Consider the following 26,892-nt stretch of genomic DNA (forward strand, 5'->3'; position numbering starts at 1 on the left):
TTTGTTTAGTAAGACTGTAAGAGTATTATAATCATAGGATGCCAATTTATAAAATAATATACTCTCTCCGTCCCAAAATATAAGCAAAAGTTGGCAATAAAAGTGAATGTATTTGATCTAAATCTTTAACCAAATACATCGAGTTCTTTTGATTCATTTTTGCTTATATTTTGGGACGAAGGGAGTACCTATTTAACCTACACGTTGAAGAAGCAGGTTGACTAATTTACTCAATCATAATAATCAAACCAGTCCAATATGTATGTTCTCGAATAAATGTTGCGAACCAACAATGATACAAACACAAGACAAATACAAAAATACTGTAAGGAACTACTACAATAGCAGTTTATTATTCATAAAAGAATCAAAGCTTTCAAAATCCAAAAATAAGAATAAAAAGAACTCACATGAACTAATGCAAACTCTCCTATGATAAGATTTAAAGTTTCATTCTGAAGTTACAGTTACTAGCCTTAATGCTTACAAGATTATTAGATGATAAACTATCAACCACCAACTGGCATTGACCCAACACTTTCACCTTCTTCAACTTCAACCTCCCAAGTTTGATAGCAACTGGTGCATGGATATTGAGATCCAATGGAATTCTTCCTGTCTGCTGCTGTTGTTGTAACGCTGCCATTAATGTGCTCCCGGACTGAACTTGACCTGTTAAGGATACATTAAGCACTGTTTTGTTCTGATGACCTTGGTAGAATTCAGGTAAAGATCCTTCACAAAGCCTTGTGTTTGTGTAGAATACACTCAACTTCCCTCCTTTTTCATAGTAAATACCAATCTTCTTGTTCGGGTTGGTTGCTGTGATTTTCACATCGAACTTTGCATACAGACTCAAATCAAAGTTAAGTCTCAGATCACTTATCCTCAAAGTGTCAACTGAGTAATTTGGAAGCTTTGGTTTGAAGACAAGGTAAAGGCTTCCTACAGTTGCAGCCAAGATAATGAGTAGAAGGAATAACAAGGTTAGTGTCCAACATATGCACTTGCAGAAACAGTTTCTTTTCGGTTTTGAAGAGTTTATCGCTGGCATAGCATGTTGATGAAGAATCGGAGGAGGCACATGGATAACCTTTTCTGATCTAGACGAACCAGGAGGTACTAATGGTGTCCTATGGTGTGGTTGTGTTTCCACATTCATAGGGTGGATTCTTTGTCTCTGATGATCTGACATGAATACTGGTGGTTTTCCGAGTAGTGTTCGCTCTCTCAGATTCTGTGATCATAAATGCTAATACTAGCACTTTTTGTTGATGCTATATGTAGACATTCCTTATTTGACTTCTAATTGTGAAAATACTGTTGGGGGTGGATTGGTTGGTTCTGCAATAGGTACTTTGGTATGTGCTTTACCTTCCTTACCTACAAACTAGTGGTAGTTCAGCTAAATTAGGACACTAATCAAACTATGTTGACTTTAGACAAGAGTTTGGTTCCTTTCTATATTTTCTTTTGATGAGGCCAAGACTCCCTTAGCTTTATCTAACCCATAACAGTAACATTAGATACACGTATCTTCAAATCACCCTTGATTTTTTGTCACTATTTTTTTGGCACGAGGTGATGTATGAGAAAGTGTCGTGCACACCAAGCAATTATGTTTCAATCTAAAACAAATAAATGGCATGTGATGGTAATTATTGCCATAAGATGGTAAGATATGCATATTGCAGTACATTCTTGAAACCTGCATTGCAATTAAGGAAACCTCACTTGCACCTTAAGAATTTGTGTCATATATTGTACAAGAAGTTTCTACTGTATATTCGGTGAATTTTATTGTCTTAACAAAATCTTAACCAAATAATTTTTTAATGTTTTTAATGACAAGAAGAAACTCATAAAGCAGGTTAAACTGCCAAAACAAATGGTGCACATAAACATATTTTTTCATTGATTTCAAAAATAAAACACTTCAGAATATAATCTAGCTGAGGGTAGCAATAGATACAGACTTCATAATACAAAGCTAAGCCATGAAAATATTGTTTACATTTACCATCTTTAAAGGGATGAAGAGAAAGGACCAGAGCTGATATGTTCTGTATACCAAATGTGTGATTAGAATATTATAATTTATAACCAATCGAACAAATTGTTACTGTGCTTCTGGCATGCTGATGCTATTCAAGTTTTAAAAGAAAAAAGTGCAAGTTTTATTCTATTTCAATCTCTTGTGGAGCATCTTCAGTAGTTGATCCTTCTGCATTGGTTTCTTCTTCATTGATATCAGAATCTTCGACAGTCCTATTAATCCATTCCTTGAGAGGCTCCTCATTCAAATCAAGCCTTAAAAGGCCTGCAAACACCCCACCCCAGAATGCCACTGGTTCCTGCAGATTAGAAATACCGGAAGTTGGTAAAAACAAAAACAAATTTTCAATGCCAACCAATGAAAATTCATGTGGGCTGAGAAGAATGCTTTCCAGCCTATAGAATTGTGACAATATTGAATATAGCTACATCATAGAAATCAAGGGTAGTAAGTGAGCTTAACATCCAGATAGCAGCTTGTAGACATATAAAAAGACAGAACTACATTTTAAGATTACATGTATTGATAAAAAGATAAAAAAATATTATAACCTATCTATTGACACATGTGACCTCCCAAGTGGAAAGGAAGCATTTAGGTTGATGATAAAATTGACAAATAGAGAAGTTCATGGTGGACTGGTGAGTTTTTTAGGCTAATTCTTGTCATGCTTTATGACAGTGGAAGAATAAAGGTAGTGTGTGTCTCTTCCAAGTCCTAAATTACGGTCTCTGATTAGACGTCAGCCGCCACCTTTGGGTTGGATTGACCTTAATAAGGAGCTTCTAAGGGTGGCTTGAGTAGTGTTTGTGGTAGTTTGTTGTGATCAAACAGAATATTCGGGTATTAGATTGGGTTTATTTTATGTTGCTTCCTATTTAAACCTTTTTATTTCTTCATTATTTGTAACGTAATGGGGAGTTTTGAGCAGTTGTAGTGCCAACACTGTAGAGCTTTGGGGTGTTTTGGAGGGGTTGTAGTTAGCCCGGTTTTATGAATTTCGAGCTATTGAGCTCAGTGTTGACTCTCGGCTCAAGTAGTTGTTAAGAGTGCCTGTGGAGTTTGGTGCAGTGGATTAGAAGATTGCTTGAAAAGGATTGAGGTGAAAGGTTATCGCAAAACCAACTCATGAGCTGATGATGTCTTAAGTAATATGGACTGTGTAAATGGTTCTACTTTGATTTATCATGAGCATTTCCCTGCAAGTAGTACTCTCTTGAAAGAAATAGAATTTCATTTTCAATTATGCACACAAACAAACATGACTTTTTGAATCACATTTTTGACAAAACGAAACAGACATATGATACTATAAGATGGAGAAATATGACCAAAGAATTTCATCCAATATGAAGATATTATAATTAAATTCAATCACGACATGCAGCAGACTAGCAGTAGTATGGAGAAATTCATTTTAACTGATAATTTAACAATGTAATGTTTAAGTAATTAGGTCAAAACTTGTTTTAAACTTTTTCCTCTATGTATCTTCCACCAACAGTTTTATATGCTGAAAACTCATTTGTTCAAAAATCAACAGTAGCCATATTGACAAATTTTCAAAAGAAAAACCATATTGATATTGACAAAAATAAGTTAAATCTGACCTCTACAGTTGCCAACAAAGGCCACATACGGGGAAAATCTGCACACACAAGGTTAACCCACACACTCAAAGATCTTAGATAGAACACACAACATCACACCACAAAGAACTACACAAGTCGCCATACGTCCGCAAAACCACCTCAACAATTTTTTTTACACTAGCAACCTAACCCAAACTGTGTATCACTGTACAAACTCAAGTACCCTCCTCACTCGAGAGTTACTACAAGAAATGATAACACTCGAATCTTAAATATCATATGAGATTACTAACACCCTCCTCTCTCTAGGACATGGTTGAGAATTAATTAACTCTCAACATGATCATGCAAGACTGGGAATGCATCAAGTCTTCACAAGTTCTTCTATTTATAGAAGAGGGCATGACTTCCATTCATGTATACAATTAGTGGACATTAGTTGCATCATATCTCTTGATGATTGTGGGATTCTCCAAGGATCTGTTTTGAGCTTAGAATAAACTCATGATTAAAAAAGACTTGTTTGGTAATTGACATTTTCTCACGAGCTTATAGCTTATTTTGATAAGGTAATTCAATTAGCTTTTAACTTATCATTTTTTCTCTCAATTTTACCCTTGTCATCATGCTTCAAAAAGTTAAATATTAATTATATATATATATATATATATATATATATATATATATATATATATATATATATATTTTATGTCATTTCATACTTATAAGTCGGTTCAACTAGTAATTTTACCAAATGATACAAATTCAACGAGCTAACATCTCTGCTATTTTTCGTCAAATAAGCCCAAATGTCAAAGAATAATCATTCACCTCTTAAATATATGTATTTATTTGGAAATTTCAATTGATTTCTCAGCACCATTCTAATTTTTGAAGATATGAGAAATTATGATTGAGAAAAAAAGTATCCGAAAAATGAAAAAGAAAAATCTAGAAGAAGATTAATACCTTGAGAGCTTCTTTGACGATAGGGTCTTGTGCAGGATTAAAGAAAAAAGCTGTAATTCGACTCCGATTACGAACTCGAAGGGAATTACAGTTACTATGAGAATTAAAACCGATGGTTCTGGTGATTACTCCTGATGATGATGATAAAAACCTACATTCCTGCTTCAATTTCCGGTAGAGTTAATTGAAATGAAGAGAAAGAAGAAACATATTGAATAATAAATAAAGAGGAATAGTAACGAACTTGAGTGCATGGGAGTGGAAGACGAGAAGAAGAAGAAGAAGTAAAGAGAAGAGACATAGCTCTGCTCTGCCTTTGTTATTCCAACTTGCAACTACCACAAGATGATTCCGATTCTTGGGTGAGGTGCTGTTTTTTCCAACGATTATTTATTACCAAAACTTTTTATTTATAGACAAATAATTTTTTTTTTTTTATTAATTAGGTACCGTTTGACATAGACAAATATATATATATATATATATATATATATATATATATATATATATATATAGAGTCAGAATCCGTTGACACCAACTAGTTTGACACCAAATGTTACACCTCTCAATAACGTTTTAACCGATATAAATTTTATAAAATCCACCGTTGGATTGAAAGTTTACATCATATAGATCATTTGTGTAAAATTTCAGACAAATCCAAAATCATTTGATATGCTATTGAGACACATAAAGATTAACGGCATTTAAAAAAATACAAAAACCGTTAATTTTGATGTATCTCAATAACATATCAAATGATTTTTGATTTATTTGAAATTTTACACAAATGATCTATATGATGTAAACTTTCAATCCAACGGTGGATTTTATAAAATTTATATCGGTTAAAACGTTATTGAGAGGTGTAACATTTGGTGTCAAACTAGTTGGTGTCAACGGATCCTGACTCATATATATATATATATGAGTCAGGATCCGTATATATATATATGAGTCAGGATCCGTTGACACCAGGTGTCAAATATTAGTTTGACACCAAATCTCAACCGTTTAAATCAATTGATCATACGGCTGAAAAATATATCATTTAAAATATTTTAACAAAATAATACAGTTTACAAAAATATCACGTGACTTGTTTGTAGCTTCTTTTCTTTCTCTCTGGGTTTTTCCGCCGCCGTGTCAACAAGTGGATCGGCAAAAGGAGAAAATAACAATGATTGAGCAAAATAGAATTGGCCCATGTTCTTTTCTTGTAGTTGTTTAATTGTACAAAATTCTTTTATATTCAAATAATCAATTAGTTTTTCTTAAAATCTAGAGAAATTTAATCCCAAGAACAAAGAAAATTCTGAAAAATTGGAGACGGAAATTACTCATGTATAAGAATGAGCAGTAAGCTTCAATGGCGGATGGGCGAAGAAGGATGCACCCTTTGCGGTGGTTACGCGATGAAGACAGTAATGAAGAACTCTCAATTAAAACGATGTATATATGACGGTTGAATGGTGATGCAGCTTGTTTCCGGTTACAAACCGTGGATCCATAACGGTTGGTTGCAAGTTGTTGGCGGTGGTGAAGGTTCACTCTACCACCATATTTTATTTTGACGGTGGGTCAAAAAAGAAGAAAATTAGCGTAATTTCAAAGTTGAGAATTGGGAGAGAATGTCACGTGATGTTGTTAAGTGAATAAATCTAAGCCATACGATGAATTGATTTGAACGGTTGAGATTTGGTGTCAAATTTTAGTTTGACAGCCGGTGTCAACGGATCCCGACTCTATATATATATACATATATATAGGGGTTTTCTAACTTAGATCCTAGTTAGGTCTAAGTTAGCAAGGTGCACTTTTCAATTGGACCAAAATACCCATTCTTTTTAACTAATTAACCAAAATACCCATTAATAGACGCGGATCTAGTGTCGCGCGCGTACCGAAGGACCATGGTTACAGACCGTTGATTCCCATCAGACAGCCAAGATCTGATCTCATCAAGACTGTCTGATCAATCCGACAGCCCAGATCATCCTGATCCATCAGATTCCAGCGCGTGCGCCACACTGGATTACACCCTGGAGAGAGAAAAATTTGCTTTTTAAAAGTAGGACACATGTCACACAATGGTTGGCTGGACGTGATTTTTGTTCATTTAATACTTTGAACTCAATTATTTCGTTGTAAATTAATTTTTTATTTTTTTTATTTTTATACCAAAATTCATAATTTTTTTTTGTCTACAAATAGAGACTTGGTTCGTTTGATTTGGACACCGAAAAAAAATGCAATTTTTCACTACCTTAATCTCATTTTTTGTCTACTAAATAAGTTACTTGTGTGTTGTAATTTAACACGCACCACTCAACCAACTCACTGAAACCATTATACCAGGAAAATAGTAGATAATATTCTGGAACTTTTGGTATATTTTATGAAATTTTTGGAGACCTGAAACTATTTTTAGTTAATTAAATGAGATAAAACGGTAATTAAAAACTAATGTTTGCTTCTGAAACCATTTTACTGGTAGAATGGTTGCACATAGTTGTATTCTGAAACCATTTTACTGGTAGAATGGTTTCAATGAGTAATTTATTAATTGTGTTTGCTTCTGAAACCATTTATCTGGTACAATGGTTTCAGAGAGTTGTAATCTGAAACCATTTTGCTGGTAGAATGGTTTCAGTAAGTTGATTATTAGTTATTTGCTTCTGAAACCATTTATCTGGTACAATGGTTTCAGAGAGTTGTAATCTGAAACCATTTTCCTGGTAGAATGGTTTCAGTGAGTAATTTATTAATTGTGTTTGCTTCTGAAACCATTTATCTGGTACAATGGTTTCAGAGAGTTGTAATCTGAAACCATTTTCCTGGTAGAATGGTTTCAGTGAGTTGATGCAAGGTAGTGAAAAATGAGATTAAGGTAGTGAAAAATTGGGTTTTTTTTTTTCTGTGTCCAAATCAAACGAACCAAGTCTCTATTTGTAGAGAAAAAAAAATTATGAATTTTGGTATAAAAATAAAAAATAAAAAATTAATTTACAACGAAATAATTGAGTTCAAAGTATTAAATGGAAAAAAATCACGCCCAGCGAATCAGACAGCGACACGTGTCCTGCTTTTAAAAAGTAGATTCTTCTCTCTCCAGGGTGTAATCCAGTGTGGTGCACGCGCTGGAATCTGATGGATTCGGATGATCTGGGCTGTGTGATTGATCAGACAGTCTTGATGAGATCAGATCTTGGCTGTCTGATGGAAATCAACGGCCTGTAACCATGGTCCTGCGGTACGCGCGCGACACTGGATCCGCGTCCATTGATGGTAATTTGGTTAATTAATTAAAAAGAATGGGTATTTTGGTCCAACTGAAAAGGTGCACTTTGCTAATTTAGACCCAACTGGGTCTAAGTTAGCAGCCCCCATATATATATATATATATATATATATATATATATATATATATATATATATATATATATATATATATATATATATATATTTGTGTCATATTTTGATGTGAATTGATGAATAATCTCACATGAATGAATAATATGTAATAGTGAAAGACAAACCACATGAATAACAAAGTAGGTTGAACAGTGTGATGGTGAGAATTGATGAATAATCTAACGTGAATGAATAATTCTATGTAATAGTGGAAGACAACCCACATTATTATGAAAAATAACGCATGACATTCAATGCTCACTCTAGTATAAATATATTATCATCACAACTACAACTCACTTGTGTATTATAACAAAGCATCTCTCTGATCATTTCTATCAATTTAGCATTTAGCAATATCTCTAAAACTCTCGATGGATCAATCTCAATTTGTCTTTGATATAGAATCCTACAAAAGACAATCTCATATGGAGGACGAGTTAATTGTAAACCCTCTTAGGGAACGTCGCAAGAAAATATTTGAGGAAATGCAAGATTCTAACGGTGAGCGTACTAAGAGAAGATATTTTCTTAGAGATCATGCAGTAGCAAACCAAATGTTAATAAACGACCATTTCTCGAATCAACCTACGTACGATGAGGCAATGTTTCGACGTAGATTTCGAATGCAGAAGCGCCTTTTTTACGCATTGTTGGGTACCTTTTCAAACGATGATGTCTATTTCACACAAAGATTTGATGCCGCAAAAAAAGAAGGCATATCTTCATTAACAAAGTGTACCACAATCATGCGTATGTTAGCGTATGGTTTGTCAGCTGATGCGATTGATGAATATATCAAAATAGGAGGAACAACTGCACTTGATTGTTTATGTAAATTACGTACAAGGATCATACAATTGTATGAGCCAATTTATTTGAGAGCACCAAATACTGATACCTACAAAGGGTACTCCAAGTTAGTGAGATGCGGGGCTTCCCTGGAATGATCGGGAGTATATTGATTGCATGCATTGGAAATGGAAAAATTGTCCTACAGCCTGGAAAGGACAATTTACTAGAGGAGATAAGTGAACCACGACAGTTATTCTTGAAGCTATTGCGTCTCATGATTTATGGATTTGACATGCATTTTTTGGATGTCCAGGTACATTGAATGATATTAACGTACTCATCGCTCTCCAATTTTTAACGATGTTGAAAAAGGGAATGCTCCCAGAGTTAATTAATTTCTTTGTAAATGGACGCCCATACAATATGACACTTGTTAATGATATTTACCCTTCATTATTTCAAAATATATAAATAATAATAATTATTATATAAAATTAAATAATATAAATAAAGAATAAAGAACGTGAGGTATATAAAAGTGAGTTGAAAGAGAGAGTATTTGGTTTAAACTATGGAAAGGAAAATTCTATGGTGCAGCCCCTTATTTGAACTGTTTTGGTGCAGTCTTAATCTGACCAATGAGGATGAAGTATTGACTAACTTTAAATTATATGGTACAAATCACTTATATGGTACCTACCATGTATCTTTATATCAAATAATATTTCAACTAAGTTCCTATCATATTAAAAGTTATAAAACTACCCCAATATTTAAATTGTTTTTTAATTTAATTGCGATTGTAAAAAAAAAAAAAAGTTAGTTTCTTCTTTTGAAGTTTCATGGTTTTCTACGATATTAAAAAAAGGAAAAGAAACTGAGACTTCTCTGTTCACCATCACCTGTTTTCATCTCTAAGTCTCAAAATCGCTGAAATTGAAATTTCTCTGTTCATCACTTGCGCTCATCATCACTAAAATTGAAACTTCTATGTTCATCATTTGCGTTCATCATTGTTTTCGCGAACGGAACTCCATTCGACGACGAGATTGGAAAAGAAGTTTGTGTGTAGTCTATCGAAAAGATAATTGCTAAGGTAAATACGAAACTGAAATGTTTGTTATATTTATGTGTAATTATTATTTATTAAGAATCAAATTGATTTCAATTTGGGAATTAGGGTTTATGCTTTAATTTGTTTTCTGTATATAATTTGTTGTCTTTGGGATTTTAATGGAAGAAAAGATTCTCTGAAACCGGAAAAAGAAGACACTTCGTGAGATTATAAATCAGAGGTTGCAGCTTATATGGCAGCGTCAACCGTGACATATATGGCAGCTTATCACATATATTATTTAGGGATTTACGCATGATTTTTTTTTAAATTGAAATATTGATTGTTTTTTTAGGGATGATTTTTTTTAATTGAAATAAAATTTGTTTTTTGCTTGTAATTTGTAAATGAATATTTACTTGATGGGGGACTCATATGCAATAAATAAAAATTTGTTAAAAAAAAAGGACTCACCATAGACTTGCGTTGATGTGAGAATTAAAATGAATTCTATTGGTTAAAAGAAAGGACTGCACCAAAACAGTCCAAAAAGGGAATGTACCATAGAATCTCCCAAGAAACTAAACCATTGTAGGAGTAAAAGTTAAATAATAGTTTAATTGTTATGTAGAAGAAAGAAAAAATGATGTGGAATATTGAGAAGTGAAAAAATTGGAGTTTAATACTTCAACCATTGTTGATAGTCTAATAGTATTTAATTTCAACATGAAATCTGAAGTTCAAACCCAAGTGAAAATATGTAGCATAACAATATCGACATTGTCGTTCGAATTGAGACTTATCGACACATGCGCCAATGTTCTATTTTCTAATAGAAACAATAGAATTACATAGAGTACCATATAAGTGGGAAATATTGTATAGCAAATGAGAGGTTGAAAGTCCTACATATTGCTTGAAAAAATGAAGGTTGAACAATATATAAATGAGATGACACATAAACTCAATGTCTTATTGTTTTGAATTTGAATAAAATGTAGTGATCAACTCACTTGCGTGATTGTTTTTGGCTAATGTGGATGATCTTCAGACTCCTCTTACAACCCAACAGTGCTATCAAAACTTGGTTCGATAGATTTCTTGTGTCGAAAGTCTTTCAAATAATGATAGTCAGATGGTGTCCCGTTGTTGTGGTGTCTGTCAATATGTGGATGAAAAAACTTCAATTTGAGCAAAAATATAATGAATTGAATGAGTAACAAAAAGGAGAGATTGTTAGGTAACAAATACGAGATTAACAGTTACACGTTCCTTAAAAGAGTAAAAATTAAACTAAAATATAGTGTTACTTATATGATTGCTATTAAACTGAGTCTTGCTAGCATATCCCTTTAGGGCACATGTTAAAGAGTTTAAAATGAAAATTTTGTATTGAGAAAATTAAGATTTTAACTTTATAAAAATTGAATGCACAACTTTTAAAATTAATTTTCTACATTAAGTATCTTAAACTGTGCCCTTATGATATATATTAGTTTTTCCATTAAACTAATGTGAATAATCCTTCAAACTTCTCTCATGATATATATGTAATACTTAAAGAGGGAAATGCAGTAACACTTGGACTTTACTTTCATCTTCTTTTCACAACATTTAAAATAACAAATTTCCATAAAATAAAATAAAAGTAACAAACCAAACTTTCCACAACAAGACACGTAACTTAGAGCTAGATATATCTGTTTGATGATATGTAGAACTAAAAATGGATATGCATTGGAAATAAAAAAACTAAAATTGAAGTGAGTAGTCATCATCATATACACAACGTGGCTACTATGCAACATTTCACAAACCAGGTGTCCCACTTCCACATATAGCTTTGATCAATTCAACCTCTATTTGGCTCATATAAGCATTCACACACTTCACACATTTCATCCATGCAAATTATTCCAATTCTACCCTCTCTAAAATTTAAGAAACTTTTCACTATTTACCTTCATTTAAATAATTGTGTAGCTGAATATACTAAAGGGGTCTTTGAAAAAAAGAGAAGAACAATTTAGTTGCAATGTCAACAAGAAGATATGCTTTTGGAAGGTTGGATGAAGCAAACCATCCAGATTCCATAAGAGCAACAATAGCTGAATTCATCTCCACTTGCCTCTTTGTCTTTGCTGGAGAAGGCTCTGCCCTTGCTCTAAGTCCGTACCATATACTCCCTCTTGTTCTTTTTTTTTTTTAATAAGAAATAACTAATTTTTTATCTGGTCTATAATATCGATCGGATACATATATTAATAATTTAATGAACCTAAAAAGTCAATTGTGCTCATAAGTTTTGTGAGACTTTGATAGAACTTAAACACATATTAAGCAATAAGCTGTAAATAAGTTGTTTATCCAAACAGGTTTCACTAGGGTATGCAGAAATGGACATATTACTATCATTAATTACTAATTAATTTGTGTGATTTCAGGGAAGATATACAAGGATGCAGGGGCATCAGCGGGTGAGCTAGTGGTACTTGCACTAGCTCATGCATTTTCACTATTTGCTGCTATATCTGCTAGCATGCATGTATCTGGTGGCCATGTTAACCCTGCAGTTACTTTTGGTGCTCTTCTTGGTGGTAGAATCACTGCCCTTAGAGCTGTCTACTATTGGGTTGCTCAACTTCTTGGTTCTGTAGTTGCTTCCCTTTTATTGAGGCTTGTCACTAATAACATGGTATTACACACTACTCAATTCCACACTTTCCTTATTGAAAATAAGTAAATTCTAATATGCATAATTATCTTCACAATAGCTATGACACACAGACACCGTGTGTCCGGTTACTAGGAATAATTTGAAAAAATAACACAATTCTGAGTGTCGGACACCGACATGTGTTCTCCTCAGAGGCACCTATGACATGCCTAGTTGACAATATTATAAATTTTGGAAACTAAATTGTTTTAAAGGTGTTTCACTATTGTCTTATCACTAAGGTAACACATCATATTGTATTGTGATTTTTCAAACCATAATGTGTAATGCCTATTGTATTCTGATTTTTTATTACAGAGACCACAGGGCTTCAATGTGGCAATAGGAGTAGATGTAGGGCACGGCCTTATACTTGAGATAGTCATGACATTTGGTTTAATGTATGTTGTATATGCCACTGCCATTGATCCCAAAAGGGGTTCTATAGGCACAATTGCTCCCTTAGCAATTGCATTTGTTGTTGGTGCAAACGTCTTAGCTGGTGGGCCTTTTGATGGAGCATGCATGAATCCTGCTCGGGCTTTTGGGCCAGCTTTAGTGGGCTGGAGATGGCATTATCATTGGATCTTTTGGGTTGGCCCATTACTTGGAGCTGCAATTGCAGCACTTTTATATGAATATATTATTGTTCCAACTGATCCTCCTCATACGCATACTCATCCTCATCATCAACCTTTGGCTCCTGAAGATTATTAGTTAGTTTAATGAATTAATGTCTATTATGTAATGTATGTATGTAAGATTACTGTTTTTCTTCTCATTTTGCTATGTTGCTTCCAACTTCCAATTAAGCTTATGTAGTATGTAAAGGTTGTTTGTCCATGGTACTTTTGAATAAAGTGAGTCTACTCACAAAAAAGTTAATATAAACAATATGTTCAAAAACATTTTAATCACAATAATTTTTTTTTTACCACCACAATTCGGTTCACCGGATCTCCCCTTCTTATTGCAATTCGGTTCACCGGATCTCATATACAATTGAAGTCAGTGTGCAAGACAAAGTCTAGTTTTTACTTTGAGTTCCTATATCGAACTTACTAATTATTGATTAATCACAATAATATTTAATCATATAATAATTTAATCACATTTCATTCATATTTAAAAACATTTTAACATATACTTATCTATTAAATTATATTTTTCTTTTGAATTATTATCATATCCATGAATATGAATTGAAATGTAAGCAAAGTTTTAGAAAAACTCGTGCTTGAACCGGTTCATGCTTTATTTAGGCATGCACCTATTTAGCAAGTAAAAAAAAGACAAAAGATTCATCCATCAGACTTGCACCGGTTCAACTTAAAGATGCACCAGTTCAAGTAAAGATTAAAGCAGAGTTATGCATCGATACATAATACATGTCTCGATATAGAACCCCTGACAGATATTTGCACCGGTTCAAGAAAACAGTTGCACCGGTTCCAGATATCCATGGTAATGGGGTGGGGCGGGGACGGGTTTTGCCCTACCCAAACTCATAAAGTTTGGGTTTTCCCAAATCCATCCCAAATTCGAGCGGGGATAAAAATGATAACTTCAATTCCATACCCAACGGGTATCGGGTATCCCATCGGGTTTCGGGTATCCCCATTACGCCTCTTTTCACATGAATTTAGATTATATTTTAGTATTTTTTTATTAAAAAAAAAGTTAAATGTTCAAAATTATTTTCTCTCAACAATATTTTTTTAAATAAAGGAAAAAAAAAAAGAGAAAATGGTTTGTTTAATACTCAAATTAAAATAAAAAATAAATATATGAACGTAATTTAAGAAATTGTTTAAGCGTTTCTAATTTAAAAGAGGTGAAATCTAATTTTTAGTATAAGCGGGGCGGGTTCGGGAACGGGTTCGAGGTGAGTATCAATTGGGGAAAACTCAAACTCAGTCAACTCGGGTTTTCCCCGTCAAAGCGGGTATGATTTAGGTGGGTACCCGCGAGTATGAGTTTTATTACCATGCCTAGTTCCTGATTCCCAATAGAAACATGTATAGGTACTAATAGGCATGTCTCTATGCAAGAGTCTCACTGACTTTGTCAATGTTGAACATGCATCGGTGCATTACCCTGTTTACATCGGTTCATGATTCCCAAAAGTCATGCACCGGTTCATCTTTGTACATGCACCGATTCAAGTAAGGTTTTTGAAAAACTTCAAGATGAACCTTTTGCAAAAAGACTTTTTTTCTTAAAAAAAAAAAAAAACTGTTGCGCTTACTTCAATTCAATATTAATTTGCCTAATTTTTGACATCACTAAAAACATGGGAAAAGCATAATGCATTTACGGTGTGATCTCAATGTTTTCAAGAGAGGTGATATTTCTTAGTTTAGAGACTCTTGTATAATGGAGGTGATATCCCATTGTTTGTGTAGAGAGTTCTTGGTTGTAAACATTGTTAGCTTATCCTGTTATAAAAGCATGGTTTAGTGAAATCTCAAGTTACTTTGGAATAGGCCCTTTTATTTTTGGCCGAATCAGGATAATTTTTTTTGTGTTCTTTCTCATTTTCCTTTCATCTCTTTTATTTTTCTTGCAAGCTATTTTCATTTTATTTACTTGTTTTTGACATCTTTATTTGTACTTTCTTATTTTATTTAAACTTATTCTCAAGCACTTTATTTTATTTGGTAAAATATTTTTCAAGTGCTTATTTTTAATATTTTTTTAGTACACATTCACAATTCATCCCCCTCTAACAGAGACACCAGTTATCACACGTAATTTTAAATTTTTCTTTAATTACATACATGTCTTGGCTCTGGACTTCATTAAGGAGTCTTGACAGATGATCTGCCACTTGATTTTCAACTTCCTTTTTGTCTCTAATTTCAAAATCAAATTCTTGCAGCAGCAGAACTCATCTGTTAAGCCTTGGCTTGACATCGTTCTTGGAAATCAAATACTTGATGGTTGAATGATCGATGTACACCACCACTCTTGTACTTACCAGATAAGATATGAACTTGCAAAAGCAAATGTCATAGCTAATAGCTCCTTTTCATTGGTGGTGTAGTTGAGCTTGTGCTTCATTCAATGTTCTGCTGCATAGTAGATGGAATGGAAAATCTTATCATGCCTCTGGCGCAATACAGCTCCCACGGCAAAGTCACTTGCATTACACATGAGCTCAAAAGGTTTGGACCAATCTGGCGCAATAATAACAGGTGTTCAAACAGTCTCCAGTGAAATTGAAAGGCATATCGTATTGTAGCAGTTGACAGAGAGACTTTGTAATTTTTGAGAAATCCTTGATAAACCTTATGTAGAAACCAGCATGCCCTAAGAAGCTTCTGACACCTTTAACATTGGTAGGTGGAGGCAAATTTTCAATGACTTTCACCTTAGCTCTGTCCACTTCCAATTCTTTCTTTGAAATCATATGGAAAATTTCTCATTCCACCTACCCATTTTCTCACCCACCCCCTGGAAATTCCATTTTTGTCTTTGGTCAAAAAATTCGCAACGCGTTTTCCGAATTTTTTTAATTCAAATTTGGAAAAAATTCAGAAAATACATTCCGAAGTTGTTTTTAAAGGCAAAAAAAATTCGGAAAACGCGTTCCGAATTTTTTGACCAAGGGCAAAAATGGAAAAACAGGGGGTGGGTGAGAAAGTGGGTAGGTGGGATGAGAAATTTTCAATCATATGTCCAAGGATGATTTCTTGGGTTGGGTCTACTGTTTTACTTCCCTTGCACCCCTGTTATTTATTCTGCACACTCGACCTTTTATTTTTCAAACATAATAATTTTTTTTCGAACACACAAAAAAAAATACCCAAAAACAACTCCAACACATATATCAAATCAATCTTTTGCCAATGGCGCAATCAAACAAACTCCTTTTCACAAACGAATGATTTTTTATTCATTCTAACATGATACAAACAAAGCTTAAGCCTTCCACACGTCAACATACAAGCATACTTTTAACCACTAGTATGTGACCTAAACATCGTTCTCTAAAATCAACCAACCAACAAACATCTTCTACCAAGAACTACGTAGCTTTGATTTCTCAATCACACATGGAAATACGCAGGAGGATGAGATCACTCTTGTCAAACACATTAATAAAAAAAACTAACTTTTTCCCCTTTCTTTTTTGTAAACATTTTAATAATAAAAAGCTGCAAACAACCTTTGAATTGAATATTTTTTCAACCCTAAACTAACAAGGAGAGGTTCGTGTTGAATACAATTGATGTGAGGCGTACTAATACTTTCCTCTTGCATAATCGACTCCTGAACCCAAAAATGGTTGCGACGACCATCTTTTCATTCTTTTAAGGTTTTGTCGATATTTTCTTTGTCATTCTGGAATAAATAAAGTTAGGTGGCGACTGTGTAGTCATTTCGAGCGTCATCACGCACGGGCATTTTTCGCGGCGCGACACTTAGGTTTTGGGTCAACTGGTCTTTTTTAAACATAACTTTTTAACTTATATTTATTTAACTTATAAAAAATCACATTTTTTTGAATAATACTTTATTTTAAATATATTTATCTAACATATTGTTATTATATTTTGGTGAGACCTGCTCTACCCCTTAATAATTTGGAGGTATTTATCCAACAATCAATGAGAACAAGCCACATAAGCAGATTTGCATGTGGTACAACTAAGTACTATTAACTTGTAACCAACTTTTATTTCACATGCATGCATATGACTTGATTTCATTGATTGTTTAGAAGAAAAAAATTATATTTTTATAAAGGTATACAAAAAAAATTAAAATTGTTTATTAGTGTATAATTTTAATATTTATTTTAGACTTCAATTTTTATATTTTTCTATCCTAACCAGGGACGGAGCTAGAAGGGGACCAACAGAGGCCACGATTCCCCCTAAATATTTTTGAATATTTTTTTATACTACTATGGTATAATATTAGGAAAATTCTATAGTACATATGATAATTTCTGATGTACCGGTACATTAGGTCCTTAAATTTATAAGTAAATGAATATTCTTTAAAATAAGTTATTTTTTCTATCATTAAAACAATTATAATAACCAAATATCATTTATCAAAACTGTCAAAAAAATAAAATATATTTTTTTTTTGAATTTTTATTCCTCATAATAGTTTTTTTTTTTTTTTATGGCTACTCCTCATAATAGTTAATATTGAATTTTTGTATAAAAAAATAAAAAAATAGTGTAGGGCTTCTAAACAATGAAATTGTGTTTTTTTTTATGATATTATCTCTTATTTAAATTCATATAAATTATCACTCATTTATCAATGTAATGACCTAATGTACCGGTACATTCGAACCTTCACCTTATGATAAGATTTGAACCAGAGATAAATATTAATATAATAAGGTAATAGGATTAACTTATCATTTTTTTTTTGACGGACGGATTAACTTATCATGTTAAATAGTGAATTGTGATATGATATAAACAGTTGTACGTATAGCTGTTTTCCAGATAATCATAAATGAAAATAAATAACAAGGGCCAATGCATGTCTCAGATTTGATAACAATCATCAAAATCTCTACACGTACTAAAACTGGCCTTAGATCTTAAGATGTATATACACTTCACTTTTGGATCATACATACCTCATATAACATTAGAGATCAAGATCAGAGGTCTTTGGTCTTCCAAGCTTATCCCTCTATAATATATGGTTGCAATATTTCATATAGTACAGTTTTGTATATATGTCGATCATCATCATTAATTAAAAGGAAAAAGTTGCACGTACGTATAATCACCAAAAAGCTGCCACATGTACGATAACTCTTAGCCATTAAGCATTTGACGTAACGCAGAAAAACTTTGTGTTAATGTTTGCTTCCTGCATGAGTTTGATTTGTGTTGGTATTAGTTGAAAAGATATATGCATGTTAAAGAATTTTTTTTGTTACCATTGATATAAACTCTTCATCACCGTTAACGATGACTAATTTTTGTATGAAAACCTATGAGACATATAAAATAGGTTCTTTAATCTCAATCGAATTTTTTTCATGAGTCACGAATCAAATCTCCAATCGACCTTATGCTTAAGGGACCAAGAACTTTTATTATATATATATATATATATATATGACTGACGAAAAACAAATATAAATGACAGACAATAAGCAGCGACGCTAATCCGAGCTCAATACGATCCTGTTGGGGCTCTCAAACGGACTTGACTTTTTTATTTTCATTTCATTTCCTCTTAGTTTATTATACCGATGAGGAAGAGAGAGTGGCAACGATCAATTTTTTTGTTTTTGTTTTTGTTTTTCTTTTCATTTCCTCTTAGTTTATTATACTTTTTTATTTTCTCTCTATTTTCACTTTTCTTGGTTTGACTTAATTTTATCCCTAGTTTTTATTTCGTTTTTCATGCTTGAAAAGGTTTTAGTTTATGTCTCCTTTCTCTTTTTGTACTTGCTTCATTATATATTTATCTTGGATGTTGCAGGTGGCTCATCATCTACTTTGAATTTGCTTAAAAAAAGAAAGATTTTTCTTTTTTCTTTTTTTTACAGAAAAAGAAAGTTGGTTTTAATATACTTATTTGAGGAGTGCTAGCAACACACTCTTTAACAAACACACTCTAACACACTCTCTTCTATTGGTTAAAATATATATGGGTCCCATAAAAATTATATGGGTCCATATTTTTTTATAGGACCCATGTGAATTTCAACCAATAAAAAAGAGTGTGTTGGAGTGTGTTTATTAAAGAGTGTGTTGCTAGCATTATTCATACTTATTTATAACTCAATTTGATATTATAAAGTAACTCCACTTAGAAACGCATGCATTGAATCCTGTGAGCTTAGTTCATTTGGTTGAGACATTTTATTATATATGCAGGGGTCGGGGTTCGAACTCCAGTCATCTCACTTATTCACCTAAAGGATAAATTTTTTATTTATTTTTATTTACAATGAGCTGGGGATCGAACCAGGACCTATAACGTACTACCCAAACCCCTCACCACTAGACCAAATCTAGTAGCTTAAGGATATAATTTTTAACCACTAGATTACTTAAAAAAAAAAAAAAAACGCTTGCATCGAGGATTTGGACATGCTACCATTAATTATAATTATTGTGCCATCAACATAGTGAATCATGTGGCTAAGTTGTTTATAAGAAAAAAGGCACAAATATAAATTCATCTGGGTGCGGGTAATGACTACTTTACTCGTTTTATTATTATATAAAAATATGAATATAATATTACATATTTAAAGAATTCATATTTTTAAATAGATTCTGTCCGAAAGGTACTAGTACCTAAAAATGTAAGTTGAGTAGTAAATGTTTTTCTTAATTTTATTTATTTGGATGAAAGGAAATATGAGAACATATTTATTTTTTATTTTTTAAATTCACAAGAAATATAAAAAATGTATGAGGCGTTTCCAAGACCAAATGGCATTGAATGAGAACATATTTAATTTAAAAAGAATAGTTTTATATTAATGCCGACTGTAAATAATATTAAATATAATAAAATCATTTGTTAAAATTTTTGTTGATTTAAAATTAAATAAAGATATATTCTCTCAAATGAATTAAAAGATTAAAGCAAAAGAAATTTTTTAAAAAAAAGTGTAAAATTTAAAGCAATTTTGGAGATCAGAATTTTTTTATCAAATTAACAACTTTAACTTTAACTATAAAACTCTCATTTATAGCTTTACATTTAAAGCAACTTTTAGGTTAAAAATAAGTCGGACCAAATGCAACTAGAAATCTTACTAAAGAAAAGCAGTTTAGGTTTTTAGGATCATATGTAGCCGAAATTTCAGTTGTAATATAGCAAAAACATTGAATTCAACATTCTTCAGTTTATAAAAAAACAAAAGACAAAGAAAAAGATAGCAACAAACATGATGCATCATCGGTTTAAGGATAGAGACGTATCTATATGTATATATGTATCCACTAGATAAGCTGATTCATTGCATTAAATTATGACATCCAAACCTTAGTCTATAAATTGTGAATGCACATCCTCTATTTTTCACATTCCTCTACCTTTCTTCGATCCTTTGGTTTCAATACAATAGAATAGTATAGTACCCTCTTTCTATTATTTGACACCACATTAATATATACAAAAGCTCTTCAATATTTAGCACCTTTAATTGTATTTTATTCAAACATACACACACATACATAAACATATACATTTAACTTTATATATTATTTTGCATTACTATGGCAATTAGACCCATGACTATAGTGTTTGTGTTGTGCATCTTTGTGCTATTGAATGCAAGTGATGCTCGTTTATTAGGTAACAAAACTATGTCCAAAGAGAAGGTAATGAGGAGGTACTTGGTTGAAAATGGACTTGGTCTAACACCTCCCATGGGGTAAGATATTCTTTTCTTAATTTTCTTATCAGGATTCAAGTCTAGACAAGGTATAAAAAAACTAACATAACAATTAGCATGTTAATAATTTGTTATTTAAAAAGAAAAATTTCTTAATTTTCCATGTTGTACTAATGTACTAAATTTTGTGTTTTAATTTGGTTATTTGATCAGTTCTATTCTATTTAAATTTTTATCTAAATTTTGATTTAGATATTCATGTTGAATTTTTATTTTTTTAAATTCAAACAGGAATTTCGAATAGATCGCGTTTTTCACGAGAAATTTATACATAAAAAGATACAAGCAAATTTAGTTATTATTGAAAGATCAATGTTTGATAAAAAAAAAAAAAAAAACCTAAGATCCCTCTTCATCTTCAAATATATATCATTTATTTTTAAATATATACCATTTATTTTTAAGAGTTGTACATAAAACAATGATAAGAGTATAATATTGACATTTAAAAAGTATAATATCAACAAATAAAATAGTAATTATATTGATGTTATATATCTTAACTTTTCAAACATCGAATAAAAATTTATGGATAAATACATTAATCATACAAAGCATTAATTAGAACAAAGAATATATCTAATGTGAATTTTTATAATGTTCTTTTAAATTCGTGAAACATAATAAAAGATAGTACGTAATATATTATGATTAATCTATCAGGTGGAACAGCTGGAATCACTTTGGTTGTGATGTTAATGAAAACATAGTTCGAGAAACAGGTAACTATTATGTCATCAACTTGAACAGAAAAAAATGAATTTTGCACCAACATGTTGTGCCTCCAAATTTCAAACAAACTAATGTGGACTTATTTTATGTTTCTTGATCATCACAGCTGATGCAATGGTGTCATCGGGGCTATCAAATTTGGGGTACCAATATCTTAATTTAGGTAGGTCCATTGTATGGCTTAATTCAACTTGATTACATTACACATACATATACACTTTCATGTAAAGATGGCTTGATTTAACTTGATTACATTACCCATATACATATATACTTTTTTCTTTACCACAATATTAGTACGAAGTTTTCACCGTCGTTAGCAATGATTAATCTTCGTTGGAGAACTTGTGGAACACATAAGGTGGGTTCTCCCCTCCCAACCGAATTTTTTCGGTACCCATGAGCCAGAAATCGAACCTTGACCACATACTTAAGGGGATCAAGACCCTTACCACTTGGATCAATTCATTATTAGTACATACTCCACATCAAGATTAATAAGTACTTATACAATTTAATGTAAAGATTAATAAGTTACTCCACTTCAAGAAAAAAAAAAAGTGGATGAATTCATTGATGTGAAAATCAATGATGATTATTTTCATCTCCGAGTTATTGAGGATTCCTACGGTCCTATGCGAATTATGTTATCTCGGCCGCAAGATCAGGATGGGAGAATATTATCGGAGGATGGTGATGAGGATCACGAAGAGGAGGAGCGGAGGTTGTTGGCGGCGGCGGAGGATCTGGACGGCGAAACGGAGGGGGAAGGGGACAATTTATTAGCATTAAATTCTCTAGTTAATGCAAATAATTCTTCTTTTTATGACCATGATCAGGTTGAGGAAACGTTTACGGCAAGGGAGGAAAGGGTGGAGAATTCAATTTTTTCTATTAATGGAGATACTAATCCAAGTATAGCACTTTTAAATTCAAAAGGGGGGAGTACGTGGCACGAAGGGGATATATCTAAGGAGGACATATTGGATGTGTATTGTGGAAAAGGGCTGGGCCAGAAGGTTGTGGTAGGTGGGCCTGCTCCTTCCATCAATTCACAACAAATTGTCACAGGGGGTGCTTTTAGAAACCTGTCCAAATCAGAGGACTTGAGCCGTAATAAAAAGACAAGTTCATTTGTAGAGGGAGACAGTGGAGGTAAGGAGGAGGTGAAGAAGGGAGTGTATAGTGATGGGCCAAGAAATGTTTACAACAAATTGAATTGTGGCCTAAAACGAGTGAAAACTCCTAAAAAGAATCAGCGCGCGATGAAAAGTAAAGGAAAAATCATTCAAAATTCTCTACCTCCTTCGGCCTCGTTGAGAAGACAATATCAGATGGTTAACAGCCTTAAATCACGCAATTCTCGTTATGTTTCTACACCTTCTGTTGCGTGCCCTTCCCATTCAAACGAGGATGATAATTCAATTCGTCAGTTTGCCGACGCGGTTGTTACAAGGAGAAACTCACCATCCAAAACCAGGGATGGAAAGAAACAGGCGTGCTCTATCTCTTCTGCAGGTGATATCCTTTGTTGTAGTTCGATCAATTCCTCGGACATAAGAAATTGTAACAAAAAATTTCTGAAGAAATATGAGCAGGAAGTAGCATCCAAAGTATGGCAAGGCGCTTTAGAATTGGGGGTTGAAGTTACGTCGCTAGTTGGGAAAAGCAATAAAAAGAGAGGGATTAAAGGTAGTACTGAGGAGAAATGTATCCAAGAAATTCAGGACAATGTAAAAAGAGACGAAGTAGAAAGAATTAGAAGGGAGCACCAACAATCTTTTCATAAATGAAGATTGTTTATTTGGATATAAGAGGTTGGGGAGGGAGTGCAAAAAGGAGACGGTTGATTAACACGTCGGAAGCATTGAAAAATCTTTGGTTAAAGATAATATTCCATGGAAGGTTAATATTTTTTGGTGGAGATTGTTGCTTGATAAACTTTCAATTATGGCGGTTTTATTCAACAAAGGCATCATCTCACAAACATTCATGAAATGTTGTGTGTTTTGTTTGTCTCTAAGGTGATTTACCTTTGAATTGTAAGGGTTGAGTACCCCTTGTACTCCTTATGATTCAAATATTGCTTATCAAAAAAAAAAAAAAAAAAAAAGTGAATATATGCATTTATAGGAAAAAAATAATATGCCTACTTGACAAAAAAAATGTTAGAAAACACTGACACACATCAACACACAATCGACTAGTAGTTATTTATTTATTTATTTATTTATGACATAGCAATTTTAATATGTTTTTACTTCATATTTTTTCAGATGATTGTTGGGCCGAGCTCAATCGAGACTCAGAGGTGATTAATGTTTAAAATTAATTTAGATATGCATATTTTTGTTCTGTTAGTAAATTAACAGTTTCCCCTCCTCTTATAATGAAAATATGTATGTCTTTCTTGTTTGCTTTGTTTTTGTATTTTATATATTACTACAAGAATAGTAATTTAATAAAAATTGTATAGATTATATTATAATATATGCTTCAAAGGTTCTGATTAATTGAAAATGACCTTAGGGAAATATGGTTCCAAATGCTGCAACATTTCCTTCAGGAATGAAGGCTCTAGCTGATTATGTTCACAGCAAAGGCCTAAAGTTAGGGATCTACTCAGATGCTGGGTAACAAAACAATTGTTAATTAATCTTTTTACTCAAGTTAATTAATAAGTACATGATTATCAAGCATTTATAATTGATCACTTGCAATTTTTATGCAGAACTCTAACTTGTAGTAAACGTATGCCTGGATCACTAGGACATGAACAACAAGATGCTAAAACATTTGCTTCTTGGGTATTATGATCTATATATATTCATTACATTATTTGGAAGTTATTTTTCATTTTTGTCAAAATTATATTCAATGTATAATTTTAATTTTTTTAACAAATATCTGATTTTTGTTGTTATTGAGAAAAACAATAATGATCTGATTTAATATTTTTTTTAGGGGATTGACTATTTGAAGTATGATAATTGTGAAAACAACGGTATAAGCGTTAAAGAAAGGTATTTAACCAACGAGATTAATTGTTATATATTGACTGTGTAAAATATTTTTACACATGCATGCAATCAAATCATACCCTAATGCCACTTTTACATGTTACTTCCTAAAATTTCTTAACAAAAATCTATTTAGCGTGATTTGATTGGATGTATGTGTAAAAGAAATTTACGCTATCAATGTATATAAATTAAATCCTTAATTCCCTTGGATGTAAATAGGGTTTACATGCTTAAAAGTTTTATAAGCAACAAGTAATTCTTATATAATTTCATACATTTTGTCAAATAGGTATCCACCAATGAGTGAAGCCTTACTAAAATCTGGAAGGCAGATCTTCTTATCTATGTGTGAATGGTTAGTTGAAATGATGATGATGATGATGTTTCTCATACATATATTATTATTTTTATTATTATTATTATTATTCCATTTTTTTAATTTCCCTTTAAATGCTTTTGTGAAACATAGGGGATGGGAAGATCCAGCAACATGGGCAAAAAGTGTGGGAAATAGTTGGAGAACAACGGGAGATATTGAAGATAATTGGAATAGGTAAGAAAAGAGTAAATGAGAACTCATATTCATATATTTTACAATGTCATTCATTTTTAATATTTATTTGTCTTGTTTGGTTACTTTTTTTCATTTTCTAAATTGTGATCAAATGACTTTATTCCCTCCCTAGCATGACTTCAATAGCAGATTCAAATGATAGATGGGCATCATATGCTGGACCTGGAGGATGGAATGGTAATTAATTACACTAGCTAGTTGCACAATTAATTGTTATGTGTAATTTTAACAATCGAAAGTAGTGGACGGATATGGATTTGGCTGTTGTACTCACAACATGCAGTTACACGCAGTTTCCAGTTAGAGTCATTGATTAAACATCAACGGTCGTCAGTTATTGATCAGATGACTCATACAAGTAATTGCCTGATGTAGTTACTGCATCAAATCCTAGTCCAAATATCACATAAATAATGTACAAAATTGGATAATATATATATATTAACTAATTTTTGTATTATTAGATCCCGACATGCTTGAAGTTGGAAATGGTGGCATGTCTACTGAAGAATATCGTTCTCATTTTAGCATATGGGCTTTAGCTAAGGTATCATGAAATAAAATTTAGATATTTACTTGAAATCCTTTAAAGATATTGTATTTTGATTTTGAACTCAACTAGTTTTCTTTTGTATTTATCAATAGGCTCCTTTATTGGTTGGTTGTGATATTCGGGCAATGGATAGTACCACATATGAACTAATAAGTAACTCAGAAGTTATTGCAGTGAACCAAGGTATAAATGTATGAATGAAAACATAATTCATGACTTTCTAAAAAAACAAAAACATTGATTTCTTCTATATGTTAATATGTTATAAAACTACCAAATCACCTTTTTTTTTTTCTATTGCAGATAGACTAGGAGTTCAAGGAAAGAAAGTGAAAAGTAATAATGATTTGGAGGTAATTTCCTGATTTTGTTTTTGTCAAATAGTCTAGTGGCTAGAAAATCCACCTTAAAAGAAACGATTACTTAAAGTAGTCTAATTTCCTGATTTCCTGATTTTACCATGATAGAGCGAAAATCTATGGAATCGTTTCTGTAATTGAATAACAAAGTAGCATTGGTTTTACCATAACAAGATTTTACCATTATTTTGTAGGTGTGGGCAGGCCCTCTTAGTGAAAACAAGGTAGCATTGATTTTATGGAATAGAAGCTCATCAAAGGCAACAGTGACTGCATCTTGGTGTGATATAGGTCTGAAACCAGAAGCCATCGTTGATGCAAGAGATTTATGGGAGGTAAGATATATACATAATTGACCTTATATTGTTCTTAGATGATATATATTTCTACAATTTTAATAATTTCTAATTATAAATTATGCAGCATTCAACACAACCATCAATTTCATCACAAATCTCAGCCGAGTTAGATTCACATGCTTGTAAAATGTATATTCTAACTCCCACGAGCTAGTTTCAAGTGGAAGAGAATTGAAGATATAGTTCAATCAAATCTATGTTCAATAAGATGTACTAGAATAAATTCATATATATGTTGGATTAATGTTTCTATTTGCATTTGTAATTTTGAAGCATCGAGGCTTGCTTGATA

General features: G+C 32.3%; 4 protein-coding genes and 1 pseudogene across 4 annotated transcripts; 3 read left to right on the forward strand and 2 right to left on the reverse strand.

The window, feature by feature from the left end:
* Positions 1-237: 237 nt before the first annotated feature.
* LOC123907915 (NDR1/HIN1-like protein 6) lies at positions 238-1,511 on the reverse strand. The gene has a single exon (XM_045958377.1). It carries the CDS (start codon positions 1,193-1,195, stop codon positions 443-445), a length of 753 nt encoding a protein of 250 aa, XP_045814333.1. The 5' UTR covers positions 1,196-1,511; the 3' UTR covers positions 238-442.
* Positions 1,512-1,892: 381 nt separating this feature from the next.
* On the reverse strand, positions 1,893-5,015 carry LOC123907925 (UPF0426 protein At1g28150, chloroplastic). Its single transcript, XM_045958389.1, has 3 exons — positions 4,862-5,015; positions 4,618-4,776; positions 1,893-2,354 (listed from the first exon to the last, which is right to left on the reverse strand). The coding sequence occupies exons 1-3, from the start codon at positions 4,916-4,918 to the stop codon at positions 2,178-2,180; spliced, it is 393 nt and encodes a 130-aa protein (XP_045814345.1). The 5' UTR covers positions 4,919-5,015; the 3' UTR covers positions 1,893-2,177.
* Positions 5,016-8,405: 3,390 nt separating this feature from the next.
* Positions 8,406-9,297, forward strand: LOC123889194 (annotated as a pseudogene).
* A 2,515-nt stretch (positions 9,298-11,812) lies between these two features.
* Positions 11,813-13,465, forward strand: LOC123907932 (probable aquaporin TIP-type alpha). The gene is made up of 3 exons (XM_045958402.1): positions 11,813-12,048; positions 12,325-12,575; positions 12,915-13,465. The coding sequence occupies exons 1-3, from the start codon at positions 11,916-11,918 to the stop codon at positions 13,311-13,313; spliced, it is 783 nt and encodes a 260-aa protein (XP_045814358.1). The 5' UTR covers positions 11,813-11,915; the 3' UTR covers positions 13,314-13,465.
* Positions 13,466-20,929: 7,464 nt separating this feature from the next.
* Positions 20,930-26,892, forward strand: LOC123907936 (alpha-galactosidase). The gene is made up of 15 exons (XM_045958417.1): positions 20,930-20,979; positions 21,664-21,722; positions 21,839-21,895; positions 24,009-24,043; positions 24,262-24,365; positions 24,464-24,539; positions 24,697-24,755; positions 25,045-25,110; positions 25,225-25,308; positions 25,442-25,506; positions 25,794-25,876; positions 25,975-26,065; positions 26,186-26,235; positions 26,436-26,576; positions 26,665-26,892. The coding sequence occupies exons 1-15, from the start codon at positions 20,930-20,932 to the stop codon at positions 26,752-26,754; spliced, it is 1,110 nt and encodes a 369-aa protein (XP_045814373.1). The 3' UTR covers positions 26,755-26,892.

This window comes from Trifolium pratense, linkage group LG1, assembly GCF_020283565.1.
Source record: "Trifolium pratense cultivar HEN17-A07 linkage group LG1, ARS_RC_1.1, whole genome shotgun sequence".
Taxonomy (NCBI): domain Eukaryota; kingdom Viridiplantae; phylum Streptophyta; class Magnoliopsida; order Fabales; family Fabaceae; genus Trifolium; species Trifolium pratense.